Source organism: Oncorhynchus mykiss, chromosome 6, assembly GCF_013265735.2.
Source record: "Oncorhynchus mykiss isolate Arlee chromosome 6, USDA_OmykA_1.1, whole genome shotgun sequence".
Classification (NCBI taxonomy): domain Eukaryota; kingdom Metazoa; phylum Chordata; class Actinopteri; order Salmoniformes; family Salmonidae; genus Oncorhynchus; species Oncorhynchus mykiss.
Window position 1 is genome coordinate 36,945,586 of NC_048570.1, and position 24,366 is coordinate 36,969,951.

The 24,366-nt window shown below is 44.6% G+C and overlaps 1 protein-coding gene across 3 annotated transcripts; it reads right to left on the reverse strand.

The window, feature by feature from the left end:
• Nucleotides 1–5,920: 5,920 nt before the first annotated feature.
• On the reverse strand, nt 5,921–23,651 carry LOC110525875 (calcium-activated potassium channel subunit alpha-1). 3 transcript variants are annotated; one of them, XM_021606354.2, is made up of 27 exons: nt 23,590–23,651; nt 22,593–22,688; nt 22,442–22,503; nt 22,233–22,323; nt 22,014–22,125; nt 20,504–20,582; nt 19,962–20,037; nt 19,330–19,500; nt 18,742–18,833; nt 18,369–18,479; nt 18,155–18,260; nt 17,560–17,642; nt 17,331–17,400; nt 17,065–17,220; nt 16,686–16,795; nt 16,457–16,525; nt 14,198–14,284; nt 13,997–14,082; nt 13,498–13,564; nt 12,683–12,818; nt 11,308–11,532; nt 10,647–10,917; nt 9,645–9,743; nt 9,232–9,362; nt 8,557–8,751; nt 6,560–6,663; nt 5,921–6,490 (listed from the first exon to the last, which is right to left on the reverse strand). In XM_021606354.2, exons 1-27 carry the CDS (start codon nt 23,647–23,649, stop codon nt 6,361–6,363), a joined length of 3,075 nt encoding a protein of 1,024 aa, XP_021462029.2. In that variant the 5' UTR covers nt 23,650–23,651; the 3' UTR covers nt 5,921–6,360. The 3 variants fall into 3 exon arrangements, with proteins under 3 accessions (XP_021462029.2, XP_036835944.1, XP_036835945.1); XM_036980049.1 differs by lacking the exon at nt 23,590–23,651 and adding an exon at nt 22,845–23,552; XM_036980050.1 differs by lacking the exons at nt 22,233–22,323; nt 23,590–23,651 and having other exon boundaries at nt 22,593–22,653.
• Between the last annotated feature and the right edge of the window lie 715 nt (nt 23,652–24,366).

Consider the following 24,366-nt stretch of genomic DNA (forward strand, 5'->3'; position numbering starts at 1 on the left):
GAAAGGGCAATATGGAGTGCATCATCTATGGATCTGTTCGGACAGTATGCAAATTGGAGTAGGTCTAGGGTTTTTGGGATAATGGTGTTGATGTGAGCCATGACCAGCCTTTCAAAGCACTTCATGGCTACAGACGTGAGTGCTACGGGTCGGTAGTCATTTAGGCAGGTTACCTTAGTGTTCTTGGGCACAGGGACTATGGTGGTCTGCTTAAAACATGTAGGTATTACATACTTGGACAGGGAGAGGTTGAAAATGTCAGTGAAGACACTTGCCAGTTGGTCAGCACATACTCGCAGTACACGTCTTGGTAATCCGTCTGGCCCTGCGGCCTTGTAAATGTTGACCTGTTTAAAGGTCTTACTCACATCGGCTGCGGAGAGCATGATCAACACAGTCTCCCGGAACAGCTGGTGCTCTCATGCGTGTTTCAGTGTTTTTACAGTATTTTAGCTGGTAGGCTCGTGTCACTGGGCAGCTCTCGGCTGTGCTTCCCTTTGTGGTCTGTAATGGTTTGCAAGCCCTACCACATCTGTTGAGCGTCAGAACCAGTGTAGTACGATTCGATCTTAGTCCTGTATTGACGCTTTGCCTGTTTGATGGTTCTTCGGAGGGCATTTCTTATAAGCGTCCAGGTTAGATTCCCGCTCCTTGAACAGTCCTGTCATTTAGCATCTGCTTCATCTGACCACTTTTTTATTGATTGAATCACTAGTGCTACTCCGGCCCCTTTTCTCCGCCTTCTCTTCACGCAAATGACGGGGATCTGGGCCTGTTCCCGTGAAAGCAGTATGTCATTCACGTCGGGCTCGTCAGACTCGTTAAAAGGAAAAAAAGGATTCTGCCAGTTCGTGGTGAGTAATCGCAGTTCTGATGTCCAGAAGTTATGTTCAGACATAAGAGACGGTAGCAGCAACATTATGTACAAAATATGTTTAAAAAAATAAGCTACCATCAACACAAAGAAACTAACAAAAAAACAATTGGATAGGAACACGTAAAACGTCAGCCTTCTTCTCCGGCGCCATTGATTACATAACTTTTTTTGCATGGTGTGGTCGCCCAATTTTTTTATATCAAAATGGGGTCGTGGGTCCAAAAAGTTTGGGAAACCCTGATCTAGGCCTACTTTATTGTCCCACAAAGAGAAATTGGTTTGCGACAGTTTAAAAAAGACATGACAACAGCAAATACATATCAGAGTGAGTATTTAACAGAACTCATAGCCATGAAAGAAAGCTTGAAGCTTAGTATGGCTAAAATCTTAATTTGAGCCGGTTTTCTACAGAAAGAAAATAGTCCTGCAGCAACATAATATTTGAATTATTATGTAGATTAAAATGGACATTTTTGTAGGGGTTGATAGATTTTTTAATTAGGGCAAATCAAGACTGAAATTTCAAAGTGCAAATTACAAACTTTTGAAACCTTTTTAAAACTCCTTTTGCAGGAAAATTCTGGGCAACAATAGAGTGATCAAATTAAAATCCTACATCTGTATGCTTCTTTTCATGGAAGATAACTTCTAGGGTCCGTTTCCTGGAGCCAGATGAAGCCAGGCTATAGAACTGTCAATGGAGCTCCCCGTTAAGCATGCTTTTTAGTCCAGGAGTATAGGCCTAACCTCAGCCTGACAAACCGGTCCCTAGTGCCTGATTGCATCTTGCATACGGAACACATGGGATTTTGGGTGAATATGTCAATAATGATCACAGTATCTCATGTATTACTGGGGAAGGGTCATACAAGATGCACCACTGCTCCTCATCTCACTTTGACTATGTCAAGCACACATTATAGTCTCATTCTGTGAGATTGACTTATCTGAGCCACGTTGGTAAAGCCTTTACAAACACCACCGACATGTGTCAATCACTGGAGCTGGACTATCAGGCAACGGCATGTCAAATAATAATCCTTCCGCCAAGATACCGTCACGCTGGAGTAAAATAGCCACTTAATATGCTGTCCATCAATCTCTATCTCCGTCTATCCTCTTCCCCTCTCATCCTCCTCTCTCCCAGACAGTCCATGGCAACTAGCAGATGAAATAGATGAAATTGTTTTTTATTTTTCCTGCTGATTCAGTCTAAGGACTGCCACAGAAATACAAATAGGCCTCGCTAGTAGAGGTTCACGTCACACACGTTCTCATCACTCACACTCCTAAAGCACTTCTGTCAGACTCAGCAGTAACTCTGTCTGTACAAGGGACGATCAACGCCTTGATAATCAATCAAAACCCTGAACCACAACCCAGGACAAGGAAGGGCTCTGAAAACTAGAATACTAAACTCTGTGTATTCAACTGCAGCAAAGCAAGCCTGTCGAGCCTCGGCTACAGTTGATATGCAAAACACCTCCTCTCCAAAACCCAGAGATCTTTGTGTCTGGTGGAGTCTGTCTGTAGTGTTTTGTTTTGACCAGGGGCTGGAAACAAGGTTAAACTTGAGAGAGAACTTGACAAAGAGACACAGAGAGAATGAATGACACAGAGCCTTCGTTCATGGAGCTATTGTCCTTGGTGCAGCTCTCGCTCATGTGCCCTTCCCACTCTCCCTCCTGGCCTCTGTGTGTGTGTGTGTGTGTGTGTGTGTGTGTGTGAAACAGAGTGAGATGTGTGTGTGGATGAGCTCTGTGGGTGATACCTTATCTGTCCTCATGCTCAATTATCCATCCGTCCTCTCTTTCTCCCCGTTCTCCCCGTTCTCCCTGTCACCCCCCCCCCCCCCCTCACTCTGTGTTCCCTCTATTCTGAGTTATGACAGGGTTGAACGAATATACAGTAATTCTTCATACATCTTCATTAACAGACACACAAACAGTACACTTTCCTTCCCTGTCTGTTCCCCTCTCTGTGTGTGTGTGTGTGTGTGTGTGTGTGTGTGTGTGTGTGTGTGTGTGTGTGTGTGTGTGTGTGTGTGTGTGTGTGTCAGTCAGTCAGGGATTGTTAAGTGAGTACAGACGTAGTCTAGATGTGTATATTCATTTCCCCGTTGACAGAATGCTTGACTCAGTGTACTCCTGTCCTGGCTGCCTGGGCCTCATGCCCTCTACGCTGACAGACTCAGTAGGAGGCATATATCCCAAATGGCACCCTATTCCCTAAATAGTGACTACTTCTGGGCCCTGGTCAGTAGTAGTATACTAGATAACGAATAGGGTGCCAGTTGTGACGCTTCCACAGACCACAGGCAGCGACACGTCTCCTCCTCTCTCTATATCTTTCCGTGTCCAGCCAGCCGTCACTCTCTGCCTCACACTGTGTGTGTGTGTATGTGTGTGACGTGCCTATGTACACTGTGTGACTGTTTTTTGTTTTGTCACTCACTGCGGCAGTAGGAAATGGAGCTGAGAGGACTGATCCCGTCCCCTGATAGGGGGCGACTGACAGGACAGGACGAGGGGGGTAGGGGAGGTGATGTGGCGCCCCTGGCAGACTGACTGGGCAGGTAGCAACATGTGGGCTTCATTCCCATAATCCACCTGGAGATCTGAGCTCTGACTGCTCCACTTACACACACACACGCAGACAAAACCAAGGTCTTCACGTCACCGTGTCCAACCACAAAACGCTCAAACACAAAACACACTGAAAACATCCAGGCAGAGAATATCCATATAGAACACCTAGACAACATCCAATAGAACATTCACTTTAACTAAAGTCTACTAGAGGCTCCAGAGAACAGAGCACATTAATGGAATGCTAACATTAAGTATATTGCCTAGAGAACACAGAATACTCAAGAGCAGCACTTCATAAGCCAGTGTGGTTTTCTGTAAGGCAGAGAGGCCATGTCCTTCCGACTGCTCCAGTAGTGTTATAACTGAAGGTGGAGAGACTGAAGGTGGAAAGAATGTGTGCAGGGGAAAGGAGGGGGGAGGCAGCAGCAGGACGCAAGCTCCTCTCTAGTCCCCCTGACCAACTCCATCCCCCCTCTCACAACTGTGTGGGTAATGTCGAGTGACACGTGTAAGCGGGCGCTGTCAGCCCTGTGTATGTCACCCTGAGTGGCAGTGCTACTGAGGTCCAGCGACAGGCAGGCAGGCACGCACACACACACACACACAGAGAGACACCATTCTATACTATCGTTTCACTGGGATATACACTCTTAGGAATAAAAGGTGCTATCCATAACCTTAAAGGGTTCTTCAGCTGTCCCCATTAGAGAACCCTTCAAATAACCATTTTTGGTTCCAGTGTGAACCCTTTTGGGTTCCATGTAGAACAATTTCTACAGAGGGTTCTACTTGGAACCCAAAAGGGTTTTCCTATGGGGAAAGCAAAATAACCTTTTTGGAATCATTTTTTCTAAGAGTATCTGCTATACATGACACACACCACCAAAACATTCACACCCACGCCACCCTGTTTTCATATTCAACATAGACACACACTCCTAGACACACTGCAAATACAAATGACCTCAAAAATGCATAGGCACACTCACAACTGAAAACCCACTGCTCACACAAACTCACATTCACGGCACTCTCCCGCAGGTACACACTTGCATGCTACATGGACCCGTAACATAGCTGGGACTGTTCTGTTGCTGCATGGACCTTGCTTCATGGACCCGTAACATAGCTGGGACTGTTCTGTTGCTACATGGAACCGTAACATAGCTGGGACTGTTCTGTTGCTACATGGACCCGTAACATAGCTGGGACTGTTCTGTTGCTACATGGAACCGTAACATAGCTGGGACTGTTCTGTTGCTGCATGGCTGAGCAGTGTGTGTCAAGGTTTCTTTCTGACGAGTGTGTGTTCTGGGAACAGCATCTGTGTTGTCATCAGCCACTCTCTCACACTCTTTTCTCTTTCCCTTTCATCACTGTCCAGCTCTCTCTCTCTATATATATATATCTCAGTCTCTCTGTTTCAGCACAGTACAGCCATAAAACTGTCAACAGCTCATCTAGAGCAGAGTGAGGAAAAACTCAAGCATGAAGCACTGTCAGAAATATCCCCTTTCTGGCATGGATTTGCACATCTCATTTTTCTGAGTGACAAAGTATATAAACATACTTGGAGGAGCTGGGCCTGGCTTGGCAAGTGATCCTCACTACTCTGGTTTAGTCGGGTGGAGGAGTAGGGATTTGAACATTACTGTTTGATCTACAGGGTCCACAATCTCTTCTGGTGGTGATGAACGATGAGTCAAGTCAGATGGAGGGATTTTCATTTGCAATGCTATACAGTCTATGATAATTTTGGGTTAGCCAGAGGCAGCTTTTGTCCTACATACACGTAAAGTTCTCTGAAGACTGTGTGTGTGTTTTTGCAGACAGACAGACAGGTGTGTGTGTGTGTGTGTATATGTGTGTGTGTGTGTGTGTGTGTGTGTGTGTGTGAGCCCAGACAGGAAGTGGGTCAGCCTGAGCGGAGCGGCAGACGACTGGTGTCCTTCAGCGTCTCCTTTTCTCCTCCTCCTGGGCAGGCAGGCAGGCAGTGCTGACAGGTGACTGATGGGGTGACACACACCTGTCAGTGCTTAGTTTCCCCGCACTGACAGACACTGACAGGAACGCCACCACCACAAACACACACACACACACACACACACACACTGACTGGGACGCCACGAGACAAACACACACGCAAACTCAGAGACACACACAGCCCTTGAACCAACTCAAGTACAGCACAGTGTGTGTGTAGAAAAACTTGCCGCAGTTCACCGAAGTTTAAATATAGTTCTGTTTTTGCATGTTGACTTAAACAAACCATAAACAAACAAACCACTGGGGCGGCAGGTAGCCTAGTGGTTAGAGCGTTGGACTAGTAACCGAAAGGTTGCAAGATCGAATCCCCGAGCTGACGAGGTAAAAATCTGTCATTCTGCCCCTGAATAACCCACTGTTCCTAGGCCGTCATTGAAAATAATAATTTGTTCTTAACTGACTTGCCTAGTTAAATAAAATGTATGTTTTATTTTTTTATTAAAAATAACAGTATAGGAATAATAAACCATACATGTCAACCTAAAGCTACATTATAAAAACATGTCTAACCCTATGCAAACAATAATAGCCAATGTCAAACACTGTCATGTCTCCTACTGTACGGCATTGATATTCATAACCAGTACAGTATAGAAGAAACACTCACAATACAGGTTGTAAATCATCTCTCTCCTAAACTACCACCATTGTGCCCTTGAGCAAGGCACTCCCAGTGTGTTGTGTGTTTGCCTGCGCGTGTGCTTTGCTGTGGTTGGGTGGAAGAATTTCCATTCAAAGATGTATAAAGACTTTCTAAAGAGATTTACGTAAATCAAATTGATAGTGTTCCGTTTGGAGTCATTCATCTTGTGGTGTCCAAGCAGAGGGCGGGGGTGTAGGGGAGGTTCATAGGCGGTGACTGATGGTCTTGGCTCTCCTCAGGGTGAGCAGGTGACTCTGGTGGAAGGGTACAGAGCAGAAGACTCTGTCTGAAGGCAACAACGGGAGCTCTGCTGACGGGTTGGTGATTACAAACCTGCAGAGACAGTGGTACAGTAAGTGTGTGCCAACAGCAGAGGGAAGAGCAGCAGCATAGGTAGTGTACCTCTTCATGGAGGGGTTAGGTGGGTCCAGCAGGCGATACAGCCCAAAACACAGGATCTCCAACGAGTCCAGAGCCTGGCAGAACAACTCCTTGAAGTCCTCACACTGCAGAGGATATGGATGATAGGGAATCACTAGGACGTGTGTGCAGGTGGGCCTGTTTCTAGAACCGATGCACTGTGGGTTAGTGTGTGTGTGTCTATATACACTGAGTGTACAAAGCATTAGGAACACCTTCCTAATTTTGAGCCCCCCCCCCCCCCCCCCCCCCCCCCCCCCCCCCCCCCCCCCCTTCCCTCAGAACAGCTTCAATTCGTCGGGGCATGGACTCTATGAGGTGTCGAAAGCGTTCCACAGGGATACTGGCCCATGTCGACTCCAATGCTTCCCACAGTTGTGTCAAGTTGGTTGGATGTCCTTTTGGTTGTTGCACCATTCTTGATCCACACGGGAAACGGTTGAGCCCTCTACTACTAAACCCCAGTTCAAAGGCACTCTTTTGTCTTAGCCATTTAAAAATATTTATTTAACTAGGCAAGTCATTCCCCCTCTGAGTGGCCCACGTGCAAAATCCATGTCTCCATTGTCTCAAGGCTTACAAAATGCTACTTTAACCTGTCTCCACTCCTTAATCGACACTGATTGAAGTGGATTTAAGTGACATCAATAAGGAATCATAGCTTCACCTGGATTTACCTGGTCAATCTATGTCAGAGAAAGAGCAACTCTTCCTAATGTTTTGTACACTCAGTGTAGATGTGTGTCCATATAGATGTATACTGCATGACCAAAAGTATGTGGACCCCTGCTCGTTGAACATCTCATTCCAAAGTCATGGGCATTAATATGGAGTTGGTCCCCCCTTTGCCGCTATAACAGCCTCCACTCTTCTAGGAAGGCTTTCCACTAGATGTTGGAACATTGCTGCGGGGGCTTGCTTCCATTCAGCCACAAGAACATTAGTGAGGTCGGGCACTAATGTTGGGCGATTAGGCTTGGCTCACAGTCGGCGTTCCAATTCATCCCAAAGGTATTTGATGGGGTTGAGGTCAGGGCTCTGTGCAGGCCATTCAAGTTCTTCCAAACCAATCTCGACAAACCATTTCTGTATGGACCTTGCTTTGTGCACAGGGCTATTGTCATGCTGAAACAGTAAAGGTCCTTCCCTAAACTGTTGCCACAAAGTTGGAAGCACAGATTCGTCTAGAATGTCATTGTATGCTGAAGCGTTAAGATTTTCCTTCACTGGAACTAAGGGGCCTCATCACGACTCAGGATAAGACCCAGATGTGGATAGTACGATTCTCTGAATATTTATTATAACAAAGGGGGCCGTCAAAAGGCAGGTCGTTGGCAGGCAGAGGTTTGTAAACCAGGTCAGAGTCAGGCAGGTACAGGACGGCAGGCAGGCACAGGGTCAGGACAGGCAGAAGGTCAGAACCGGGAAGACTAAAAAACAAAAACTTGAGAACAGGAAAAACAGGAAACACGCTGGTATGACCTGACAAGACAAGACGAACTGCCAACAGACAAACAGAAAATGCAGGTATAAATACACTGGAGACAATGGGGAAAAATGGAGGGTACCTGGTGGGGGGTGGAGACAAGCACAAGACAGATGAAACAGATCAGGGGGTGACAGGCCTAGCCAAACCATGAACCGAAGCAGTCCCATTCTCGTGTGAGCTTGTCTGACCTACCACTTCGTTCCTGAGCCGTTGTTGCTCCTAAACATTTCCACTTCACAATGACAGTACTTACAGTTGACCACGGCAGGGCACAAATTTAACAGACTGATTGTTGGAAAGTCATTGACTTCTTCAGTATGGGCCATTTTACTTCCAATGTTTGGCTATGGATATTGCATGGCTGTGTGCTCGATTTTATACACCTGTCAGCAATGGGTGCAGTTGAAATCACCAAATACACTAATTTGAAGTGTCCACATACTTTTGTATACATAGTGTATGTCTGTGTGTGTTAGTAGTAGAAACTCACAGCGAGGCTGCAGAGAGGCTCATCCTGCAGTGCCAGCTGTGCCAGTTTGGAGCGTTGGCGCAGCGCCCACATCTTCACGGACATCTCCCCTCCCCGCAGCTGGTTGTCCTCTGCCAGCTGGGCCTCCAGTAAGGGGGTGTCGCCACCCGTCACCAGCGTACAGATCAGACCAGGCACGTTGGCGTTGAAGTACGTCTACACACCACAGACAGATCACAAGGTTAGATCAAGTTAGTTATTGGTTCTTTTAGCTAACCCTCAGCTCACAGTGACACTGTGTGTTCTACCCAAGGCCAATTACTAGAAATAGAGTTCCCCCGCCCTGTTAAAATATACAGGCAGTTTTTCAGGTTAGTTGACTGGTTAGCTAGCTATCTTGGGGAGGCTATCAATCGTCCACCATCTTTGGTGCTTCAAATGCATGATCTTATAGCATTGAGAAAAGTAAAACATAAGTGGTATCATGCGCCCCAATGGTAATAATACTTTCAAGCCATGAATTATAGCACTATTATAAGCAACTAAGTAGTACAACTATTGATGAATTACTATTACTATGGATTGAATGCTTTCCAAATGGCTATGCCTATGGATAGCTGGTCAAAAATAGTGCCCTATATAGGAAATAGGGTGCAACTTAGTACTTGGCCGTTGTGTCCTGTTCTGTCTACTCACGGCTGCCATGAGAGAGTCCAGTAGGTCGACAGAGAAGACGGAGCCTACAGAGAAGGCCTGGCTCAGGGTCAGGCTGGAGGAGTCCTCTTGGCTGTCCGCCTCGTTCACAAAGCACACGTTAGAGCTGTTCACTGGGGGAGAAAGGGACTGGTTAGTAGCCTAATTACAGTACAGTCATTATAGAGGTCAGTGAAAGTTTCTGATTGGTCTAAAAGTTTTCATTTAAACGGGGATCGCTGTGAATAATAATACTGTACTTTTTAAAAAAAATGTAGAATCAATTGTCACCATTCATCTATAACTACATGGTATTTACTGGTTTTCTCTGACCATGTGACCAGACCGTCAGGAAAAAAAATTCCAGTCCCTGTTTCAATGTAACAAAGCACTAGGAAGTGAAATAGGCACAATACCCAGCTCTACCAGCAGAGGGACAGTGGTGCCGGCACTGTGAGCAGGGGTGACCTCAGCCTTCTCGGGTATCGTAGGGATGTGGGAAAAGTCTAGTGTGTCTGCACAACACAACACATGTTACAATGGCACACACTGAACACAACAACTACAGAAGTATAAATCAGTGATACACATCTATACCATTTTGACTTTACATTTTGGTCATTTTAGCAGATGCTCTTATAGTCAGTGTAATCAACTAAGGTAAAACCTTCAAACGAATGGGATTCCCAAAAGCATTTGCATAACATGATTGGTAAAACAGTGATTATTTTGTCACTAAACACGTGAACATTTCCGGTATTAGTGTGTATTACTAGGACATTATGCACCAATGTCCCCTACAAAACAGTAACCCGACCTCAACACACACACACACACACACACACACACACACACACACACACACACGCAGTACAGATAAACAGTCATTGATTGGCAGCCCAGGCGGGTCGGTCCAGCCACTGTATGGCTCCAGTGAGACAGCATGCCTTAATTATGGATTAATTGTGTCATTAGCACATTCTGCTGTTGGCGACACATTGAGCCTGTCAAGGTTAATTACTGGAACATGTTTATTTTCTGTCAGCTTCTGTGGCAGGCTGTCGCGTACACACACACACAACACACAACACACAGAAACGCTGAGGTTCACACACATACACACCATTCGCTCACACAATTCCCGGAACATTTCTGCTCAGCCTTCAGGACTTTCCCTCAGCCCCTGTCTGTCTGTCTGTCTGACCACAATCTGTATGGCGCTCATACCACGGACATGACACACACACTCTTCACAGACAATATAAACACACACACACAATCTCTCCTCTCACACTGAGAGTCCAGGCTTGAGCCAAGCCAACTAATCGAATATTAAAGCAGCCAACAAACATTTAACAGTAATATTCTCCCAGCCCCCTGAACATTCTCCATGAACCTCTCTGGTCCCTCTCACTGACCGTGGCTCAGACCATGGTTATGACCACCAAACCCATGACCAAGCTCCAGCCCCTGTCCGTGGCCGTGACTTTGAGTGTGACTGAGTGTGCAGCGTGGGCCTAGTTCGGGGCTGAAGCGGATGTGGTAGAGGTTGACACAGAAGTGGATGGTCTCCTTATCCTGCATGGAGGGCTCAATGTCGCTGGAGCTGGACAGAGAGCTGAGGACCACCACCATGGCACAGCGCTCCACCCTCAACGCACGCAGGTCTGCCCCACACAGAGGAGAGCCCTGGGGGAGAGAGTGGGGAGGGGGAGACGGAATGAGAATAGGGATGGGGTGAGGGGACAGGGGGAGTCAGGCAAGGCTAGAGGACTGATACGTTCTATAGTCCCTAGACACCTCTTCTACCTAGTTAGTCTCTTTACTAGGCATTCTAGCGAATAGAGTATCCTGACCAGTGAAGGCTGGTGGGAGAAGCTACAGGAGGACGGGCTCATTGTAATGAGCCCATCCATTCCAGCCATTGCAATAAGTCTGTCCTCCTATAGCTCGTACCACCAGCCTCCTCTGATCATGACCTATGCCTGTCGTGTATGTCAGCAAAAAGTCAAGTTTCTGTCGAATAATGGATAGATTTCAGATCTATTATAGAGTATTCCCACATGTCCAGAGACTCACAGGCAGGAAGTAGATGTGGGGGAAGTATTGTATGTTGGGCCACTCCCTGCTGAAGTAGTGTGGGTCTCCCAGGAAGACGACCGTCCTCAGCTCTGGGGCCGTTAGGCTGCTGGCCCTCAGCGGCATCATGAAGTCCCCCAGGCCCAGCAGGCTGGATCCCCCATCCCCAAAGACACACACCACCACGTGGTCCTGCAGTGCCAGGGTACTGGCACTCTGTCTGGTCTGAGGAGGATACACACAGACACACACAAATGCATGACTGGAGATGTTTATTATGTTATTATTACATGCATGTACTCTAGCTGGCTAGGTACAAGTAAGCTAGTGCCAGTGTGTAAGACAGTGAGTGTGTTCCTAATAGTGCTGAGAAATTAGTACTTTTTGAGGACGGTTTGGGTTCGGTTTGGGTTCGATTCTTAGAAAATTATCACGGTTTTTGATTTCAGCTTTAAAAAAAAAAGTTTTTTTGAAAAATGTAAATTCCAAAGCTAAATATAGTGAACATTCAATTGCCAAAACATTGAAAATATTCCATTGTCTCCATCAGGTCCACATTGGGTAGACATCAACAGAAAAATATTACATTATTTTATTTAAATTACTCTTTTATTTGATGACTTTATCATTTTTAAAGTGATCATCTCTGTTCAGTCAGAGGCAGCCATTCAGCCAGCCAGACAACATTATCTCTGTGCACCCCAAACTGTACTGTCTTTAGTCCTCCTATTTAGCTCGTCTAGACTGCCTAAATATGCTGCAGAGCTGTCTGATTAAATAATTTAGCTAGTTCTTCAAAGTAGATAACACACACTTTCAGGAATCAATCAAATCAAATGTATTTATAAAGCCCTTTTTACATCAGCCAATGTCACAAAGTCCTATACAGAAACCCAGCCTAAAACCCCAAACCGCAAGCAATGCAGGTGTAGAAGCACTGTTTCTATCCCTCTCTCTCTTCTTGTTGTGTTGTGTACGTTCCTCTCTCATGCAGTCTAGGCGGTCTGTGTGTATCTTACCAAACATAGCAAGTGTAAAAGTGTCAGAGACAGAAATAACAGGCGCAATGGATTATGGTCATTGTAGTTAATTAAGGCGTTTCTGCACTGAACTAGGTTGAATATTTGCTTAATGAAAACTACAACTCCCTTCAGCCCAGAGTCGCACATAGTTCTTGACTTGATTTCTCTCGTGAATTATTTGATTTCTCTCTAGAGAAACGACACGTTGGGCTCACACAAAAAATAAACTAGATGGAATTCAAGTAATTGAACCGACGTCGGTCAATTAGTTGTTTAATACCCGGAATAAAAAATACATGTTATTCGCTCACCATTAGTGCCTAATTGCCTATCTGTCCATGTCCCAGTCTTACCAGTGAGATGTCCTTCAGGGGAACAGGTGGGCACCAGTGGAACAGTCCTGTAGAGTCCAGCCTCACCTCCTGCTGCTCCTCCTGCTGCTGCTGCTCCCACACACACTCCCTCTCTCGAAGAGTCTCTCCCTCTGGGCTACAGCAGAGGACACACACACAAACACAAGCCTCAGAGAGTGTAGGGAAGGAAGAAAGGGTGGAGGGAGAAAAGACAGGAGAGGCACACAGACTCATGCATGCAGACATATTACATATACACTGTCCAACCACTCTGGATGTCAAGAGCACAAAAGGGAAAATTAAAAGGTATCCACTTGGGTAGTGGAATCACAGATAAAAAAAAGGGTGGTGACCAGACCGGATAGACGGAGAGAGATAAAGAAAGAGAGGGAGACAGGAGTGAGAGGGATGGAGGGGAAGAGAGAAGAAAGAGAGACACGGAGATAGAAAGAGAGAGAGAGCAAGGAACTACAATTTATTTAAACTGTATTCTGCTCACTAACTTACCTTCTGACCGTGCTCTCTCCTCCCCCCTCTCTCCTCCTCCCTCTCTGTCCTCTGACAGGATCTCCCAATATTAATGCCCAGAATGGGTTGAGTGAGGCGGCTGGGGAGCCGGCCCATTAATCAGCCTGTCAATCCCAGCCTGCTATTCCACTGTGCTCAGCTGTCCAGGACATAGCCTGCCCGCCCGCCCGCACCAGGCAGCCTCCACTAATGACAGTGCGATATATCATGGTGAGTTTTAAATTAAGTATTTGTCTCAGCATGTTCAAAACTAACATATTCCTGTGTAGAAGGCTGTGATTTCTCACCTGAAGGGCAGAACTCCCAGTGATGGACGTCTGAAGCCTAGACTCATGGCGGAGGTGTTAGATGAGACTGATGGGACACACACACACACACGCACGCACATGACACACACACACAGATGAGAAACACACGGGTGAGAGACAGTCTTGCGGGTCAGACACACCCATAGGTGACAGACAGGCACATAAGAGACATAGAAGGGTGACAGACAGCCATTCTGAGTCTCTGCTCTGTGTGAAAATGTGTAATGAGGCGAACAGGACAGACAGAGGCGCTTGGTGCTTTCCACTAATATAGGTCCTAAAGAAAATACTGATTTTTCAGCCCAGTGGAGAAAAGTGGGGTGAGGACTCCCCCTAGTGGAGGAGTTAGAGACTGCAACATCTCTGCACCTCTCAACATGCCATATCAGTTGCTTTGCTTCTTGTGAAACTGAGGTTAGTACTAAAAAGGTCTGCGAGTGTAAAAAGGCTTGTCTTGGTCATTGCATTGCTGCCGTACCATCTTTCTGCTCAGTGCACCTGCAGGGTCTCATCCTGGGCAAATCCTTGATGTCTCTGTGACACACAGAGCAGTACATACTCGCCCTGACAAACACACAGGTACGCAAAAATGACTAACATGAATACTCCCACTCCCTACATACAGAAGTATTTGAGTCAAGGCTCTAGTTTATGAACTAATATTAGAGTGGCACAGTACCTTCTGGCATCACTGGCATTGCTGGCTATGAGGAAACCCAGAGTCCACAGCTTTATTTTGATGTGACTGGGAGGATTCACCAACACACTGAGAAACAACAAAACAACTTTAACAGGCAGGAAGCAGCCCATCCACAAAACTACAGTTAATGTGGGGCGGCAGGGTAGCCTAGTGGTTAGAGCATTGGACTAGTTACCGAAAGGTTGCAAGTTCATATCCCCGAGCTGACAAGGTACAAGTCTGTCGTTCTGCCCCTGAACAGGCAGTTAACCCACTGTTCCTAGGCCGTCATTGAAAATAAGAATATGTTCTTAACTGACTTGCCTAGTAAAATAAATAAATAAATGACTGTCTACCACTGCTACAATGACCACAGATAGAACAATGAAACAGATATTTGACCGTATAAATGTGAAGCATCTGCTTGGCATTTCCACTCACTACCAAATGTGGGAGAAGATGGATTTTAACAGACATTTGGCAAGTTCTCATCGATTAAACATTTGATTTCAATACTGTTTTCTATTCCCAAAACTAGAATCTGTTTTGAACAGACCCTTTATAAAAGTTTTTTAAATCGCGTTGTTTAGAAGGACTGCAAAGGAAAATTGAGTTATTGCACACGCGCACTTCACTAAGTACGTGTTCCCTAACGGAAATATGCAGATAATGCTAGAATGCGCCAATAGGATCTCTCTAGCTCGTGCTTGGCTCTACCCCCCTCCTTGCATGTTCTGCCCACTATGGCTCATTTGCTCCCATTGGAAACAACTGGCTGTGATCGATCTTGGTTTAGTTCTAAAAATCTTTGCTGCTACTACTACTACTGCTCCTGCTACTACAGGGAGAGTGGGGATCCTTAATAAATACAAATACTACTACTACTACGCTACGACTGCTGCTGCTACTACTACTACAGGGAGAGTGGGGATCCTTAATAATTTCAAATACTACTGCTGCTACTGATACTACTACTACTTCTACTGCTCCTGCTACTACAGGAAGAGTGGGGATCCTTAATAAATACAAATACTACTACTACTACGCTATGACTGCTGCTGCTACTACTACTACAGGAAGAGTGAGGATCCTTAATAAATACTAATACTACTGCTGCTGCTACGACTACTATTACTACTACTGTTACTACTGCTGCTATTACTACTGCTACTACTACAGGAAGAGTGAGGATCCTTAATAAATACTAATACTACTGCTGCTGCTACGACTACTATTACTACTACTGTTACTACTGCTGCTATTACTACTGCTACTACTACAGGAAGAGTGGGGATCCTTAATAAATACAAATACTACTGCTGCTACTGATACTACTACTACTTCTACTGCTCCTGCTACTACAGGAAGAGTGGGGATCCTTAATAAATACAAATACTACTACTACTACTACGCTATGACTGCTGCTGCTACTACTACTACAGGAAGAGTGAGGATCCTTAATAAATACTAATACTACTGCTGCTGCTACGACTACTATTACTACTACTGTTACTACTGCTGCTATTACTACTGCTACTACTACAGGAAGAGTGGGGATCCTTAATAAATAGAAATACTATTACTACTACTACGATGCTACGACTACTGCTGCTACTACAGGAAGAGTGGGATCCTTAATAAATAGAAATACTATTACTACTACTACGATGCTACGACTACTGCTGCTACTACAGGAAGAGTGGGGATCCTTAATAAATAGAAATACTATTACTACTACTACGATGCTACGACTACTGCTGCTACTACAGGAAGAGTGAGGATCCTTAATAAATACAAATACTACTGCTACGACTACTACTACTGTTACTATTGCTGCTACTACTACTGTTACTATTGCTGCTACTACTACTACAGGAAGAGTGGAGATCCTTAATAAATACAAATACTACTGCTACAGGAAGAGTGGGGATTCTTAATTAATACAAATACTACTACTACTACTACTACTACTACTACTACTACTACTACTACTACTACTACTACTACTACTACTACTACTACTACTACTACTACTACTACTACTACTACTACTACTACTACTACTACTACTACTACTACTACTACTACTACTACTACTACTACTACTACTACTACTACTACTACTACTACTACTACTACTACTACTACTACTACTACTACTACTACTACTACTACTACTACTACTACTACTACAACAACAACAACAACAGTGGGGATCCTTAATTAATACAAATACTACTACTGCTACTAGTTACTTACTTAAAATCTTGGTCTCCGCTCTGATACTCAATCCCAATCAACAGCAACCTCAGCTTCAGGAAACATAGCCTGACACACAGACAGGCAGACAGGCACACAAGCAGACAGGCAGGCACACAGGCAGACAGGCAGGCAGACATGCACACAGGCAGGCAGACAGAGAGAGATCATGTTTGTTTGTAGTAATAGAACACTGATATGTCTCTCTGTAGCAGACTGACAAACTGACTTGCTGGCCTGAGCAAAGGACATCCCTATGAAGGAGGGGGACAGGTGCTCTGTGTAGATCTCATTGTAGAGGCCCTCTCTGTACAGGTTCTGCCAGGTGTCTCCGTCCTGCTGTGAAACAAAATGGCAACAGAGATTCAGTAGCAACAGAGATACCTGATAAAAAAAGTACAGCACTGTGATGGAGTCTAGTATAACAGTTAAAGCTCCTGACTTTGGACCACATACTGTACCCCCTGGCGACAGGGGTTGGAGCCATGTGTCTCTCGGGTAAGCCTGACTGTGCCCCCATCTCCCTCTCTGCTCTCCCACCCTGCTTTCAAAAATACATTCAAATACTTAGTAAGGGATCAGAATAGTGCACTTTATTGTTGACATACCTCGATCTCACTCTGCATGGTGAACAGGTTGGTCAACAGCGTGGAGAGGCCAGGCACAAGGCAGCTCTGAGACATGAAACCCAGTTTGAGCTCTGCCAGGCAGATCACTGCATCACCTCGACTCCAGTCCCAGTTAGGCACGTTCTGCAGGAACGCCTTGGGAGCACACACACACACACACACACACACACACACACACATCATCTAGCAACAGTAGCCATACTTGTTTGTAAGATGTATATAGGCATCGGGGACAGGCAGCCTACCTTACTGTTGTGCTTCAACATCTGAACTATAATCCTGGTGTTGGGACAATACTGTTTGATGGAGATCACCCTGACAGAGGACAAACACACTTTTAAAACATGTTGCTTTATCTTATTATTTATCTTTAGCTGTGTGTCAGAAAGGATAACAATGTAAAGAGCAGGTGAACGTGTGTGTGCGCGCGTGTGCCTGTCTAGCTATGTGTGCATGCACCTGAGCCCTCCCTACCTCATGAGATTGGCAGCGTCCTCCTTATGCTGGTCTGAGGTGAACCTGTCACAGATGATCAGGCAAGCTCCTGCTTTATGCATCTACACACAGAGGATAGCATCAAGCCAGTGTTACCATGTACCACAGTCACTAAACCATCATTACTCTGCATCCCTGTGTCCCTCCTGTACCCTTCCCAGTGTACGTGTCTCCCTCTCTGTGTTGGCGGCCTAGTTGTACGTGGTAAGCAAAGGCTAGCCAGTAACTTCTAGCCACTGTGGTGACGTGTTACCTTCCGGAGATCTAAGAGCCGACAGTAGCTCCAGGAGGAACAAGCTAGCTTCTTGCTCTAGATTCCACAACTGTGTACAGTTGGCTCGGAGTACAAATGCTAATGTTAGCATCCGACTGCTAGATGGTAGTATGTTCAGTAGCACGCTCAGTCAAGTCGAAGAGTTTGTCTGGACAAAAATGATTACAAAACCATTGTGTGGTGTCCCCACAATTGGTGTGTGTTATAATATTTGTGTGCAGACTAACTTGTATCAAAACATTTGTGTCAAATGTGTTGTATGTCCGTTATCCAAACTGAGTGTGTACTTGGCTCCAGTACCTTAACTCTCTCCATGTCTCTCCTCTGCATCACTGAGCCCTGGTAGAAGGTGACCTTCAGGAACCACCTCAGGAAGAAAGCCTCCAGCTCCTGGTTAGGACGGAAGCTGGTAAAGGCAGAGATAGCAGTGTCTGAAACGGGACCCGAATCCCTATGTAGTGCACAACATTTGACGAGGGCCCAGGTTGGGCTCAAAGGTAACGCTGTGACTCACTTTCCCAGGAAGAGCACCTTGACGTCGACCTCTCCCCTGTCCTCGTGTAGAAAATCTTTCATGAAGGCAGAGGCGCTGCTCAGAGTGATGTGACCACACACCACCACATGGCTAGCTCGCACGCATGCATGCACGCACACACACACACGCACACACACGGAGGAAAATTAACATGGATGGGTGGAGATAGAATGTTATAGTCTTTCTCTCGTTCTAAGAAGCATTATATCAGATATACAGAGGATTTAGTCGTTTTTGTTTAGGTCCAGTGTATATTATCATGTTGTGTGACATAAGAATGTACCTTGTAGCTGCTACTACACCAACTGTTTTATTTTGGTCATCTCCAATAAACTGTAGTAAGATGACTCACGTCTTGCCTGAGACACCCGTGAAGCTTCCATCAAACCTCTTCCTGTTGATGATGATGTGAACCACCTCTGGGACAAAGTTGGCAAACAGACCCTGAGAGAGAAAGAGAGAGACATGATGTGTATCTAAATCACATCCACAATGGACCACTGACAGTGACTGCATCCCAAATGGCACCATATTCCCTATGAAGTGCACTACTTTTGACCAGAACCCTATGGGCCCTGTTCAAAAGTAGTGCACTATATAAGGCAGGGATGGGCAACTTTGAAAGAAATCTGTAGTTTACGGGTCTGCATACCCACATCCATACCCAGATATGCAGTCAGAGCCAGTCCTAGTCTTTTGGGTGCCCTAAGCAAAATCCCAAAAATGCTAGCTGACATGGGCTAATTTGTTTATTTTTGGAAATGTATCCACAGGCCTACAAAATGGGGGGCCACGGGCCGCATCCCTGATTTAGGGGGGATTGGGTGCCATTCGGGAAGCAGACAGTAGCTTTCATGGATTGGATTTCCATAGCACTTTCCTATGCTGAAAGACTCTTTGCATTGTATGGGGGGAGTCAATACTGTCTTATGAAATGTACCAGTCCAATAAAGATGAAGATGATGACGAAGAGGCGTCCCAGGGTCGTCCTCAACTCCACGTCACCATAGCCCACCGTTGACATGGTAACAACCAGGAAGTAAACACACTCAAAGTAGTGGAGAGGTTGGGGGTTGGAGAAGTCCAGCCAGGGGTCACCTGAGTTCTCCAGCTGCAGCAAGACCAGGTCTCATGAGAGAGAGTGGTTAAAGTTGAGATCTGCATAAGGTGAAACAGTGCCACTGGTCGCCCCAGGCCTTTTGTTATTGTTTTGTTTATGAAACAGAGGAGATGAGCATCCAGCATTGTGGTAAAAAAAAAAAAAAAAAATCTGAGTACACACTCTACTATTCTATCGCGCGTTCAATGATGTCCAACATCATTTTGTTGTTGAAGTATTGTCTTTGTTGTTATAATATCGCAAACAGACATTGCAGTTTCACCGCTACGGATTCCAGCTTTAACGTTGGCAGAATTACTCATTTTAGTATTAGTTGAATTACTCATAAACACACATTTACAACATTAGTGCAATAGTGCCTCAACTGTCTATCAAAATGGTTTGCTTATTTCTCTATGAATGTAAAGAGTGTGGAGCGAACCAAGACATGAATGGAAATGACACAAACACACCAGGTGGATGAAACCAGCTGAGGTCAGCAGTGTGCCTGTTAGGATGGCAACCAGGCGGGAGAGTTTCAGAGTGGTGCTGGGAATACAGAGTGACAGAAAATGTGAGTGGGACTGAGAGAACGTGTGAGAGAGAACGTGTGAGAGAGTGAGAAAGTTCCATTGTATTAACAGGCAAACATGCATTTAAAACAAGTCACATTGCTTGTATCTCATACATGCTGAAAATGTGAAAGTCAATGGAATCATCATCCTACTTTTCATCCCTGTTCCGGCCTCTATTTGATGCACATTTGATGGAAATTGCACATTGTAAATATGGTACTGGAACGGACCCTGTATATAGTATTCTTACTTACTTTATCATTTTCTTCTTATTTATAGATTGTGTGTGTTTTTGTTATATCTTATTTTTAGTATTACATCGTTATGGATTACTGCATTGTTGGGGTTAGAGCTTGCAAGAAAGACATTTCACTGTACTGTGCATGTGACATTTAAACTTGAAACTTGATGCAGATGTACCGTATGTGTTGCTGTGTTACCTGTTGCTGTTGAAAACGTTGAGAATCTGCAGAACCACTGGTAACTCCAGTATGTGCAGAGCTCTGATGAACCTCAGACCTGGGCCAGATATACAAAATAAGGCATTAGCTTATAGGGTTGCAAAATTCCAGTAAATTACTGTAAATCTTCCAATTGGTGTTTCTTGAAAACCTGGGAATTGTAGGAAAATTACCAAAATCTTGCAACACTAAACAACACTAACTTTTAGGAAAGTTACCAAAATATTGCAACACTCAGTTTGAAGAAGAAAAAATACAATAATAATAATAATAATGAAAAACTTATATTGGTTATTAAAACCAATATTGGGAGAGATTTTGAACATCCCATCCCATGTTGCTTTAAATGACCCATAACTTTGATGGCGTAAGTGTGTAGGCCAACTGTATGTGGGTCGTTCCACCAATTCGGTGCCTTTAGAGAAGTGTAACTTGGTAAAAAAAAAAAATATGATTTTTGATTTCACCTAATTTTAACATTTTGTCATAATGCCTATATTCAACAAGTTTTCCCATCTCAAGAGGTTAAATTTAAATAGTATAGTAAGTGCCAAATAAAGTTACAGGGTTGACTGTAACCGGTTGACGATTTCATCTTTAATCAGCCATAAATCCCATTGTGACAGGGCGAATGGAAGCTTGTTGTGTGCAACAGGGAGTGGAAATTGAATGCAAGCTTCACAAAAAAACAAAAAATAAATCTAGCCTATGGGTAACTGGATTGACATGTTATGCTCGACCAACTCATTATTTGACCACAAATTGGCCAAAAAGAGTAGAACCAGCTCACCTGCTTTTACACAATGTTTTGACTATTATATGTTCAATGTTTCTTTTGATAGAAATATTGTAAAAGGAATTATTTCACCAAATTAAAATGAGAGTTCAGGTCACGTAACAGGGTTGACCTTAAAATGAGGGGCCAACGTAAATGAATCACTAATGACATTAAATAAATAATAATCTTCGGAAATGACTTTGTCAAAGCAAACAAAATAACTAGGGCTTTACGGCAGTGAAACTTGGGAGAAATGTTCGGGTTAAGTGGGTTAGAATCTTCCTAGAAGTGACAGAGGGCGCACAGCGGGAATGGTCAAAATGCTGAATTTTGGCACTTTAGCAAGTATGTCAGAGGAGGCTGGTGGGAGGAGCTATAGGAGGAAAAGCTAATGGTGATGGCTGGAATGGAATAACGGAAATGTATCAAACATAGAGAAACAATATGTTTGATTCTATTCCATTATTCCTTTCCAGCCATTACAATGAGCCTGTCCTCATATAGCTCATCCCACCAGCCTCCTCTGGTCTTTATTCATATAAAACAATCGGATTAATTGAATTCTCCATGTGGTCTATTTTAAAGGGCACTTCATTTAATATACAGTAACAGGCTTTCAAAATGCAATATTGGTTAAATACAATTTATAGTTAAAATATCAGAGGCGCAAAAGGCACTCTTTGTGGAATGACCCATGTATGAGTGTCTTACCCAGCCAGGATCGACGGGAAAACAGGGTAACAAAGGAAGGAGCAATGGTGAAAAAATCCACCAGGGATCTCAAGTCAACCCAAACCATCAGCTTATCCTGGGCCGCCAAAAACTGGTGAACAATGACACACAGGAAAGACAGAGTAATGCACACTGCCTTGTCTAAACCCAAAATGTGTGACATTATTTTGTATGTGTCCTATTAGCTAACTGCCTCACCCTGAGCCCAAAATACAGAAGGTGGCAGATGTTGAAGCCCAAATCAATGAGGAAAGCTATGCTGTATTCTTTCATGCAGGACTCTACTGGGCTGAGAGGAGCGGGAGAAGACATTTTAGTTTCCCTCTGGCTCTTTGTCTTGGACCTTTCTTGTGAACAAACAAAACTTTGTTTTGATCCCATCACCATGGTATCATGATGCAACTCACTCAGTAGAGAGGATGATATAGGTCACGATGGAGCCGATGTTGAAACAGAATATCAGCACCATCTGTTGAAGAAGGAAAGTGTGAGAAATACAATAGCGGGACTGAAGAAGAAAAACATAAGAGTACTCTTCCTGCATGTCTTGTGACTTACTAGGACTTTGCCAGGCAGATGTTGAGCCGATATCACAGAGAACGCCCATTCCTTCAAGGCATTCCTCAGATTGAAATCTGTCTGCACACTAATGCTCTGCAACATCACAATAACAAGACTCTACCTGTTCATAGGCCGGCACAGTACACACCAGATTGACATGTGGTCACACTGTAGGTGTAGGCTTACATAACTCTCCCTTTGTCACCCCCTACTCTCTCTCCATCTTATCGTTCTACCTTCTCCCCTCACCTGTCTGTGTGCCCAGCGCTGTCGTCGGGGTCTGAAAATCCCAATGCTATTGAACCCTCTGTGAGCAACCTTCCAGAGCAGTAGGGCCAGCAGGCCCCCCAGGAAGACAGACAGGGAGGAGAGGAGGAAGGCCCACCACAGCCTGTGCCCCCGGTAGAGGCAGTGGGTGTGGGAAATGGGAGGGTAAGTGTGGGGGATCTTCATGGCCATGGGGATGTGTCAATAAATGTGTGGAGCAAAGGTGGGCGGGGTGGTGTAGGTGTAAATGGAGGCAGTCACCATCAGGTTTACATTTCCTTTTGAGGCCAAGAAAAATGTGTTAGTCTAACTTGGCCTGTGTTTTAGTGGATTGAATGGTTGTTCCATCTACTAGCTAGCTGTCAGTTACATTGTGGTATCCCTATGATGGCATATCATTGGTAAAGAAAATAAACCATTACATTACATACAAGTGTCAGTAAACTCCCTAATCAGCAGATGCCAATTTGTATGTTTTTGTGAACGACATAATGGCTAACTAACGTTACGGTAGGCTAAAAACGTTAGCTAGTTAGCTAACGATAGTTAGCTGGCTATTATACAGAAATAGCTAATTTAGCTAGCTCGAATAGGATTATGTGGCTAAAAGACTAATTTTAAGTCCCACATCACTACAAGATATGAAGTATTTAGCTACAAACTCTGATAACCCTACATTGACAAGAATTGTAATTCCATTTGTGATCATCATCAGATAGCTAGCTACCTGAAAGGCAAGGCTCGTCTTCATCAAATCAGCGCGCGAGGATCGGTGGGCGTGGTTCATAAAACAAGGGTTCCGGATGATGATTGGTGGACAGTACAACCAAAAATTCATCATAGCGGGCAGAACAAGCAACGTGGTGGGCAGAGCCAAGCCGGAGCTAATGAGATTCTATTGGCGTGTTCTAGCATGTACTTGCACACGCTTACATTGTGAAGTGCGTGTGTGAAATAACTCGTTCTTGCGCTACAAACCGTTGACAGGGTAAAGTATACAAAACGTAGTCCACTCTGCCAAAGTTTAGGAGAGCAAGAACGACAACGAGTTATTTCACATAACATATTTTAGTTTTGGGTAAGAGAAAACTGTATTGAGATAAGAGAACATTAGCACAATGTCGCCCAAAATCTCTCGCGTTTCACTAGTTACCATGGCCACAAAGGGGGTGTTTGTAAATTCAGAATGTCAAGATTGTCAGTTCGTACATTCAGGGCGTTTCGCTCTCGGAGCTCACACTGGACGCTCTGGCCAATGAGTATGGTTGATCCGATGAGAGAACTCACGCCATAGCAGAGCTGGTTAGGCTATTACCATGTTGTAACTTTGCTGTTGGCAACAATGTAATAACATGTTATTTGCCGACGTTTACTGACACTGGTTATGTTCCATAGGTGTCGCGTGTGTCGGTGTTTGTATATTCATCAGTAATATACAAAGCCATTTACAAAGTCTGTCGCTATATCCTAAAAATGTATTTTAACAAAAATGAGCCGTTGTCTT

What these genes read in the sequence shown, in the direction of transcription:
- LOC110525875 (XM_036980049.1), bottom strand. Translation starts at nt 23,054, where the DNA reads ATGGCCATGAAGATCCCCCACACTTACCCTCCCATTTCCCACACCCAC. An exon ending in AGCGCTGGGCACACAGACAG is followed by an intron (nt 22,689 to 22,844) that starts GTGAGGGGAGAA and finishes GTGATGTTGCAG; the next exon opens with AGCATTAGTGTGCAGACAGA. An exon ending in TAACCATGGTCTGAGCCACG is followed by an intron (nt 9,744 to 10,646) that starts GTCAGTGAGAGG and finishes TGTGTTGTGCAG; the next exon opens with ACACACTAGACTTTTCCCAC.